General features: G+C 50.9%; 1 protein-coding gene across 1 annotated transcript; it reads left to right on the forward strand.

The window, feature by feature from the left end:
• Positions 1–2,841: 2,841 nt before the first annotated feature.
• Positions 2,842–6,299, forward strand: LOC147339087 (uncharacterized). The gene is made up of 2 exons (XM_086298965.1): positions 2,842–3,413; positions 6,251–6,299. The coding sequence occupies exons 1-2, from the start codon at positions 2,842–2,844 to the stop codon at positions 6,297–6,299; spliced, it is 621 nt and encodes a 206-aa protein (XP_086155091.1).
• Positions 6,300–10,833: the final 4,534 nt, after the last annotated feature.

Below are 10,833 nucleotides of genomic sequence, written 5' to 3' on the forward strand. Positions count from 1 at the left end.
CCTTACAATATAAAGCGCCTTGAGGTGACTGTTGTTTTGATTTGGTGCTGTACAAGATAGATCTGAATTGAATTGAATTGAACTGACCTCTGGCGGAGACATCGCTGGCCCAGATGGCAGAGTGGCAGTTGCAGGTGGTTCAGCTGGTGGTGCACAGACAGCTGGATGGGCTCTCCTAAGCCTCCGGCAGGAACAGGTGACGGTATGGAAGCTGCAGATGGCCGGACAGACTCCTCAGAGTACCCAGCGGAGACAGACGGCGGCATGGAAGCTGGAGACGGCTGGAGCGGCCCCCCAGCACAAACAGACAGCGACGTGGAAGCCACAGTCGGCTGGATGGAAGCCACAGATGGCTGAAGTTGCTCTCATGATCCCCCAGGGAAAACAGACGGCTCTTCTGATCCCCCAGTGGGAACAGACACAGGGCCAGCAGGTGCAGAGAACTCTTGTTGAGGTGAAGCAGGCTGAAGCTGCACAGGGCACAAAGTTGGCTCAGGATGCTAGGGCTGGGGCTGCGCAGTGTAGACAGTCTGTTCACGCAGCAACAGTGAAATGAGGTCCATTAGTGGCTGAGTGAGCTCACCAGTGCACTCGGCAGATGATGGAGGTGACTGGGTCAGCACACCCAAGCTCTCAGTGGAGGCTGAGACGACTCGGCTAGCCTCCAAGGTGGAAAGAGCTGTGCAGATCTTGTTACCTCTAGGGGCCACAGGCTCAGCCTCTGATAAAGCCCTGGGAAGAGATTCAGACTCTGGGGGGCCTGACGTGGCCAAACAATGCATAGTCTCGGAGTTAACAGTCTCAGGGATGACAAACTCAGAGTTAACAGTCTCAAGGGTGACTGACTCTGGTTGACTGACCCTGGGCTAACAGTCCATTCAGCTTGAATAAATAGCCTCTGAGTTATTTTACTTTCAGTCAAGGAAGAGGCACGAGTTAAACAGTCTATCTTCTCCACAGAACTGGAAAAACGTGCATAGAAAAAACAGACTTCTGATCCAGTTGTGTCCTCTTCCTCTATTTGTCCCACTATCCTCTATCCTAGCATTCAACAAGCCAGTCTTTGTCCACTTTATTTGTTTGTTCTGTTTTGCTTTTCCCTTGGACTTCTGGCGACCCTCAGTTTTCGTAGCATGTTTCTTACTCAGAGCCTCAATCTCCTCCTCATAGTCATTATCAGCCCGCATCACTGCCGCTGCAGCACCAATCCGTCTGTCGATCTCCGACTCCCTTCTCCCATCACTCGTGAACAAGACCCTTAGATACTTGAACTCCTCCACTTGGGGCAGGAACTCATCCCCGACCCAAAGTGGGCACTCCACCCTTTTCCGGCTGAGAACCATGGCCTCAGATTTGGAGGTGCTGATCCTCATTCCCGCAGCTTCACACTCAGCTGCAAACCGTTCCAGTGCGAGCTGGAGGCCATCACCCGATGAAGCCAACAGAACCACATCATCCGCAAAAAGCAGAGACGAGATTCTGAGGCCACCAAAGTGAAAGCCCTCCGCGACAATAGAAATACTGTCCATAAAAATTATGAACAGAATCGGTGACAAAGGGCAGCCCTGGCGGAGCCCATCACCCACCGGGAACGAGTCCGACTTATTGCCGGCAATGCGAACCAAGCTCTTGCAACGGTTGTATAGGGATCGAATGGCCCGTAGCAATGGGCCAGACACCCCATACTCCCGCAGCACCTCACACAGGACACCCCGAGGTACATGGTCGAATGCCTTCTCCAAGTCCACAAAACACATGTAGACTGGTTGGGCAAACTCCCATGCGCCCTCAAGTATCCTTGAGAGGATAAAGAGCTGGTCCAGTGTTCCGTGACCAGGACGAAAACCTCATTGTCCCTCCTGTATCTGAGGTTCAACTAGTGGACGAACTCTCCTTTCCAACACCCTGGCATAGACTTTCCCAGGCAGGCTGAGGAGTCTGATCCCCCTATAGTTGGAACACACCCTCCGGTGTGTGTGAATGGGTGGATGACTGGTTGTGTAAAGCGCATTGGGGTCCTTAGGGACTAGTAAAGTGCTATACAAATACAGGCCATTTACCATTTACCATTTGCTTCAGCCACTGCCGGAGCCGCATTCCGCTTGGCCTGTCGGTACCTGTCAGCTGCCTCCGAAGTTCCACAGGCTAACCAAGCCTGATAGGACTCCTTCTTCAGCCTGGTGGCTCCCTTCACCTCTGGTGTTCACCATTTGGTTCAGGGATTACCACCACAAAAGCCACCAACCACCTTACGGCCGCAGTTCAATGCAGCAGCTTGGGCAGTGGAGATGCTGAACATTGTCCATTCGGACTCAATGTCCCCAGTCTCCCTCGGAATGCTATTGAAGCTCTGCCAGAGGTGTGTGTTGAAGATCTCGCGGACTGGGGCCTCTGCTAGGCGTTCCTAGCGCACTCTCACTACTAGTGAGGTGTCGGTCGCGAATGAAACGGCTCTTAGAGCCGGATCTTTGAAGTGAACGACGTGAGCCGTGGGTTTTTTTTTTTTCCTTTCTCTCACCCTTTCTCTCGCACCGGGAAGAGGGGGGAGGGGCGGTAGTTACACTTGCAGTAGCACAGGAACAGAGCCGGAGAGAAAGAGAGAGAAAGAGAGCCAGGGACCACAACGTCACATTAGAAAGGTATAGTAATCATCCACAACTATTTTCAGTTGCAGATGATAAAGGATTCAGAAAGTTTATTCATGCAGGCCCATAAGACAGAGAATGTGCATGTTCTTTTTGTTTTCATATTTTAATTTATATTTAATTGTGTTGTGGCTTGCAGTATTACGTTCCCTCGAACAGTCTCTCACTGTCGTTCTCTAAAACCTAAAAGAGAATTATGGATTTGATCAACTGGTCTCTGAATGCTATTGACACCCTTTTCTCCACGAGAAGTCTGGGCTCGGGAGAGCCCGAGTGCCCTGGAGAGACTTTCCCTGCCGGATACACGATGGACGGGTGGCAGAACTGGAGGGTCATGTGCCTGGCGGGACTGTCGATCGAGGACGCTGAAGATATCTACCTATTCGGAACCATGATAACAGGGTTCTTGCTGATCGGAGCTGGCTTGGCCCTGACTTATCGGAGAAATAAGAGAGCGGAACCAGCTGTTCAAACCCCCCCAAGGCTGCCCGCTGGAATCGAAGCGATGGGACGAGGCGTGACCTCTCACAACGAAGGCAGCATGGTTAACACCTTGGAGACGCTTACAGCTGCTGTGAAGACTCAAAATAACAACATTGAGCGTATGGTGGGATACATCAGAGAGAGGCCTGCTCAAAATGACACCCTTGAGCGAAAGTTGGATCACATCGTGGAACAGCTAACTGCAGTCGTGAGTTCTCAGAATCGGCTCTCTGAGCAAAAGAATGACAACACCACGGAACGCAAGTTTGATACCATCATGGGGAAGCTCCATCACCTAGTGGGGGTGGGGGGTCATAGTCTGGTCCCGCCTTCACTGTTGTGATTGGTGTGGGGGTAGGGACAGGCTTAGGGCGTCGGGGGGTTCCCCGGAGGCATCTTCCTTGGGGGGCTCAACCCGGGGTAGCGGTCATGTCCGGTTAGGGGCTCTGTTGGCTCTCAGGTGACTGTTTCCTCGTGGCTGCATGCAGCGGGGCTAGGGGAGGGTCTGTGCTGACGGACGTGGGTTACTGACCTGGTAGCCTGTCTGCCCCTGGGTGGGTCCGGGATGGGCGTGAGGTTCTGGGGGCGCTCCGTCTCTGGGCTGGGACCCGGACCGGGCCTCGGGGGCTTGGGTCCTGGTTGGTGTGTTGCCGGGGTTGTGGGTGGGTGGGTGCATGGGGGCCCAGCCCTGGAGCGGGGTGCCGCCGGTGCATCGAGCCACCTGGGGGGCTCTTCAACTGGTGGGGGAGATTGTCACATCTTGCAGGAGCTTTCCTCTCTTCAGGAGCTCCCTCTGCAGGAGGGGGAGATACAGGAGAGGTGGAGGAAGATCTCAGCCTGGGTGTTTATTGTCTTATGTAGTCTGGAAGATGAGTGGATGGTGGGGTGGGTGCAGTTTTCTCTGTGGTGGGGTTGGGAGGACTGTCCCGGGCTCTGTGGGGCCGGGAGGCACTGCTGCGCTGGGCCCCGGTCTGGATGGGCCTGGGCCCCCTTTCCCTGGCGGGTCGCGGAGTATGGGGGTGCCTACTGGGGTCAGCGGGGGAGCTGGCCCCAGGGAAGGGTCACTTGCCCCTCCCTTCCTTCCCTCCCCATCTCCAGCTGCCTCCCTCTTCCCGCTCCACCACAACCACCCACACATGCAGGACCTTGGAGTAGGGGTATGTCACCAGGGTGCAGAGGAGGCTACCCCCCCCCCCCCTCTGTCCCCTTCTGGCTGCCTCTGCCTCAATTTTATCCCACAACTTAGACATTCACATTACTCACATTCTCATTACACATACATATAGGATCTTGGGGGTGGGCACGATACACGGAGTCCAAAGTACCATCAGGGTGTACACCTCACCCCTGGCATCGTTGCCCACCTCTCAATTTTAAATACACGTAGACATTGAGGGCTAGCAGGAGGGACCATGCGCTTACCTGCTGCTCTCTGGCAGGTAGCTCCAAGCCCTCCTGGGTTTTAAATGCACCTTAGAACACACATGCATCAACACTACAATGAGCGGGTGGAGGGAGGTTTGGAGTCTTCTCTCACCCCCATTCTCTGCGACCTGCTGGAGCGGGGGGGCTAGGAGGAGGAGTTGGCCGTCCGACTGCGGTCTGGAGTGTGGGGCCTTCCTGCTGCTGCAGAGTCAGGGCGGTCTGCCTCCCCCCACCGTAGGGAAAAGGGTAACACCACCTGGGTCTGGGTGCAGTTCCCCCCTCCAGGGGCAAGGGCACCTAGACCCGGTTTGTAGAGTACGCTTGGGGAGTGTGATCGTGTGTACAACGTCTCTTTATGTCTGTCTCCACGTTGGTTGAGTGTGGAGTAAGTGCATATGAGAGCATGAGGGTGGGAATGGATGTTTGTGTCTGTGTGTGCCTGTATGTCTGTGTCTATATGTCAGGTTGGGTGTCAGGCGCCACCTCTCTGGGGACATCTCAGGCCCTCCAAGGTATGGAGGCCTATCTCCCCCTACCACCACTTCCCCTGCCAGTGGCGGTCCCCCTCGGACATCGGTGCGTTGGTGGTTCTTTGTGTCCGGGGGTGGGCGTCCGGGTACACACCGGCTCACTCCTTGGCGGCCGCTTATCGGGGCCTGGAGCCTGGGGCTCGCTCGGGCCACTTCGGAGGTGGGGTGCCCCCGGCCTCTCGGCCTGGGGCTCGGTCACTCAGGCGCGGCTGGCTGCCGGCGGAGCTCACGGGCGCGTCACTGCAACTCCCCCTGGCTTCTGCTCCGCGGCTGCTGGGTGAGCCCTCATCTGGGACTCTCCTCAGCTCTTTCTGGGACAGTGGCGCAGCTGCCCCTCTGTTGGTCTTCCTTGGTCTCTTGTGTTCTGGGGACCTCTGGATGTCTGGAGTTTTGATCTCCTCCATACCTGCTTCATGCCCTGAAGGACGGGGCTGTGGCCCCCCCACACCCTCTAGCAGATTATTACATGAAGGAACCTTTTAAAAAACAAAAAACAAGCGCGTCCATGCTCACAGGTGTACACACGGGTGATCACACCCACAAACTACACCCTTTTTGGCTCCTACCTCAAAGCACACTGTGTTCTGTTGATCTTATGTGCTGCACAATAATGTTTAATATTTAGTATTTACTGTCATATTCCCATATATCATTGTGATGTTGTTTATTCTATTACTCTAGTTCTCTTCTGCTTGTTTTCTTTTTTCTTTCTCAGCAGGTGACCCAGGTGATTGATATATGCATTTTTTTTCTCTGCCCGTTCTGTTGGTTTTTGTCTTTTGCCCTTCTCCCCCGTCCCTCTTCTCAGCTGTTTCTCTTTCCCTCTTTCTTTCTCCCCTTCTTTCCCCCAGTCAAGTCTGTCCCGTATCCAGTAAGTGAAAATAAAATAAACAATAAAAGGTGAATCAAATAGACCATTACGGCAAGGCTGGGATGGTCAATTTGGTAAAGTAAATCCGTTGGGCATCTTTCTTTGCCTTTAGACAACAATTCTGATGGCAAAAGAGCCAAACGGGACAGGCAAAAAAAAAAGAAAAGAAAAAAAAAAAGAAAAAAAAAAAAAAGAAAGTTGGATCACATCGCAGAACGGCTCACTGCAGTTGTGGGGTCTCAGAATCAAAAGAATGACAACACCACGGAAAAGAAGTTTGATACCATCATGGGGAGGCTCGCGGCTCTCCAACGGGAGATCGAGAGACCAGTGTCAGAGTGTTAAAGAACAGCTTGAAATTCTCCCGAGCTGCTCGCATAAAAGAAAATTCAACATGCGGACACCACGGCGCCAGCTGCTCAGGCCCAAGGCTGGAGCCGAACAACAACTCCCTGATAACGACCTGTGTGATGACTATTCCCATCCCATGCAAGGCCACCTGGGTTGGCTGGCAGACTGTTTACTTAGCCTGATAGAGCGAAGGACACTGTCTCAGCTGAACTCTGGACACGCACACACATACACTTACACTGATAAGCACGCACTCATCCCCCTCCCTTTCCAAACGCCTTCGATGCTTGTTTCCTGTGGGGGAAGACGGCGGGTCTGTGTGCCGCGCTGGAATGGTAGCGCTGTGTAGGACGACTGCTGTGTTCCTTCGGATTACCCCTCACCCCCCACCCAACCCCTGTGGCTTGTCACGTGCTCCAATGTTGTAATGTGGACATTTATGTGCTCTCTGTGCAGAGGAGTTTTTTTGTTTCCTGTTCTCATGCTGTCCTCCCATAGGTGCCCAGCGTGAGAAGAGGTCTCTTTTTTTCCTCTTGTACTTTCCCATTGTTGTGTACTTTTTCAGTGTTTTTTTCTGTAACGCTGCCGATCTCCGACTGTATTCCCATGTGATGTCTTTGTTGTGTGTGTAAGTCGGGGGGGGGGTCCTACTCCTCTGCGGGGCAACCTGCATATGGCCAATAAAGCATTCATTCAATTCAATTCAGTTCAATTCAAAATAACCTGAAGAGCCAGTTCGGAGCCGAAAGAGCCAGCTCTTTTTAGTGAGCCGAGCTGAAAGAGCAGGTTCTCTAAAAAGAGCCGGAAATCCCATCACTACTCACTATGCGTTTAGGTGCACCATGTCAGTCCAGCGTCCTCCCCCGCCACCTGATCCAACTCACCACCAGGTGGTGATCAGTTGACAGCTCAGCCCCTCTCTTTACCCGAGTGTCCAGAACATATGGTTGCAGGTCTGGTGATATGATTACAAAATCGATCATCGACCTGCAGCCTAGAGCGTCCTGGTGCCACGTGCACTTATGGACACTGTTATGGATGAACAAGGTGTTCGTTATGGCCGAACTGTGATTTGCACAGAAGTCCAATAACAAAACACCGCTCGGGTTCAGATCAGGGAGGCCGTTCCTCCCAATCACGCCCCTCCAGGTCTCGCTGTCGTTACCCACGTGAGCATTGAAGTCTCCCAGCAGGACAACAGAGTCTCCAGGTGGAGCACCTTCCAGCACCCCACCCAGGGACTCTAAGAAGGCTGGGTACTCTGGACTGCCACTCGGCGCATAAGCGCAGATGACAGTCAGGACCCGTTCCCCAACCCTAAGGCGCAGGGAACAAACCCTCTCATCCACTGGGAAGAACCCCAATGTAACGGCATCAGGCCGAGGGGATATTAGAATACCCACCCCAGCCCGCCGCCTTTCACCAGGGGCAACTCCAGACTGAGACAGAGTCCAGCTCCTCTCCAGGAGACTGGTTCCAGAGCCCAAGCCATGCGTAGAGGTGAGTCCGACTATATCTAGCCGGTACCTCTCAACCTCACGCACTAACTCAAGCTCCTTCCCCACCAGAGAGGTGACATTCCATGTCCCAATTGCCAGTCTTGGTAAGTCCGCCAGGGCTTTCACTCCTGCCCACCGCCCGGCACACAATGCACCCGACCCCTACGGTGCCTCCTGCGGATGGTGGGCCTGCGGGAGGATGGGCCCATGTCCCCTTTTCGGGCTGTGCCCAGCCGGGCCCCATGGACTAAGGCCCGGCCACCAGACACTCACCCCCGGGAACCGTCCCTGGGCCTGGCTCCAGGGCGGGGCCCCAGTAACCCGTTCCCTCTGTGTTTTTCTCATAAGGGTCTTCTGAATCACTCTTTGTCTGGTCCCTTACCCAGGACCAATTTGCCATGGGAGACCCTACCAGGGGGTAACAACATATCCTCTGGGATCCCTGGGACATACAAACCCCCTCTCAACCCCTCTCATGGGCAGGACACTTTACCCTACCGCCTACTGGTGTTGGCCAGAGGGGCCGATGGCGCGATATGGCAGCCTCGCTTCTGTCAGTCTACCCCAGGGCAGCTGTGGCTACAACTGTAGCTTGCCTCCACCAGTGTGTGAATGTGAGAGTGAATGAATAGTGGCATTGTAAAGCGCTTTGGGTGCCTTGAAAAGCGCTATATAAATCCAATCCATTATTATTATTATTATTACTATTATTATTATTATTATTATTATTATTTCTTCTGGGCTTCTGAAGTGCTATTGGAATCCCGTGATTTGCCACACAAACACTTCGTACTGCAGCTCTCCCAAAAATCCACTTAGTTATTTTAAGGGACCTACCGGCTAAAGGACGTGTCCTAATATATTTGGTTTTTATATCCTGTTTCTTTTGTTAAATAACAGGAACAGGAACTGACGCCCTCAGACATTGGTGCGTTAGTGGTTCTTGGTGTCTGGGGCTGGGCGCTCAGGTATGCACCGGCTCACTCCCGGTGGCTGCTTATTGGGGCCTGGCATCTGTGGCTCAGTCGGGCCCCTTCAGAGGGGTGAGTTGCCCTCTGCCTCTGGCCCTGGGGCTCGGTCCACTCTGGCACAGCTGGCTGCCAGCGGAACTCGCAGGCACATCACTGCTACCCCGTCTGGCTCCTGCTCCGTGGCTGCTGGGTGACCCCTCTTCTGGGGCTCCCTTAGCTCTTTCCGGGAAGGTGGCACAGTTGCCCCTCCATTGGTCTTCCTTGGACTCTGGGGGTCTCTGAATGCCTGGATCTCCTCTATACTTGCTTCATGCCCTGGGGGACAGGGCTATGGCTCCCCACACCCTCTAGCAGATCGTTACATGAAGAAACCTTTTAAATACAAGCGAGCTGTTCACAGACACAAACTACAATCTTTCTTGGCTGCTACCTCAAAGCACACTGTGCGCTGTCGATCTTACGTGCTGTACAATAATATTCAATATTTAGTATTTACTGTTATATACACACAGATTATCGTGATAGTGTTGTTTATTATATTGCTCTCTTTTTTTTGCTTGTTTTCTCTTTTTTTTCTCAACAGGTGATCCAGGTGATTATATATATATATATATATATATATATATATATATATGAGTGGCCATATCTTCATGCGGCCCTAAATAAATTTGAATTTGGCCCATTGTTTCGAAAATGGATTAAAATACTCTATTCCTCTCCAGTTGCGGCAGTGAGGACAAATAATGTAACCGCTGACATTTTTCTGCTTAGTAGAGGCTGCAGGCAAGGCTGTAGTTTATCTCCCTATCTTTTCAACTTAGTAATTGAACCTTTAGCTATCGCTCTTAGGGAGGACGGTCAGGTTGCCGGAATCTCTAGGGACCGGACAGTGCACAAAGTATCATTGTATGCAGACGATTTATTGCTGTATATATCTAATCCAACGGCATCAATCCCTAAATTGCTCAAGGTATTAGACCACTTCGGACGCATATCTGGATACAAATTGAACTATTCAAAAAGCCTACTGTTCCCTATTAATAACATAGAGCAAGATTTCTCTGCCTTCCCTTTTAAATTAGAAAAAGAAACGTTTAAATATTTGGGAATAAATATAACCCGCACAATAAACAAGTTGCGGATTCATAATTTTGACACTTTGTTAGAACAAACATCACAAGATTTTAAAAAATGGGCAATACTTCCAATCTCATTAGCATGCAGAATAAATATAGTTAAAATGGCAGTCTTACCAAAATTTCTCTGTTTTCCAAATGGTCCCTGTTTTTATAACCAAATCAAGTTTCAAAGATTTAGACAGATTAATAGCAACATTTATTTGGAAAAATTCAAATCCCAGAATAGAAAAAACATATTTGGAAGTATGAAAGAGGCTGGTGGGCTAGGGTTGCCAAATTTTATCTTTTACTACTGGGCGGCTATTATCACCAAATTATTGCACTGGAAATATGTTTATGAAAATAGCGAGGGTGAGGCTTGGGTAAAAATGGAACTGATGTCTAATCCACTTCCCCTCCTAACCTCATCCCTAGCTCTAAATCAAAAACAGAAAATAACAAATCCAGTTGTAAGAACATCTATTAAAATATGGCTTCAATTCAGAAGGCACTTCTGTTTGCAACAGGTTAGTAATTTTTTCCCTGTTGCTTTTAACCCTTTTTTTTGCTATCCATTTCAGATAAAGCATTCCAAATTTGGCATAATAATGTTTTGAAGTTTTTTTTACAATTTATTTTCAGGAAAAACTTTTAACACCTTTGACGCTCTGATGAGAGATTACAATATACCAACCTCACACATGTTTACCGGTAGATACCTGCAAATACGAAGTTTTGCAAAACATTGTTTCCTTCTTTCCCCTACCTACCTCCTAAAAATCAAGTGGATACCATTTTGGAAATGGATCCTTTTGGCAAAAGGAGAATTTCCGTCATATACAAACTGATACAGAGCTTAAGGCCTATTACTTGGGAAAAAACTAAAAATAATTGGGAAAAAGACATTGAGGTGGATTTATCTGATGATGAGTGGAGATCT

This window comes from Aulonocara sp. 'chitande type north' Nkhata Bay, linkage group LG1 (genome assembly GCF_057382095.1).
Source record: "Aulonocara sp. 'chitande type north' Nkhata Bay isolate Kocher_YH1m ecotype deep benthic linkage group LG1, A_spYH_male_GT1.1, whole genome shotgun sequence".
Lineage (NCBI taxonomy): Eukaryota > Metazoa > Chordata > Actinopteri > Cichliformes > Cichlidae > Aulonocara > Aulonocara sp. 'chitande type north' Nkhata Bay.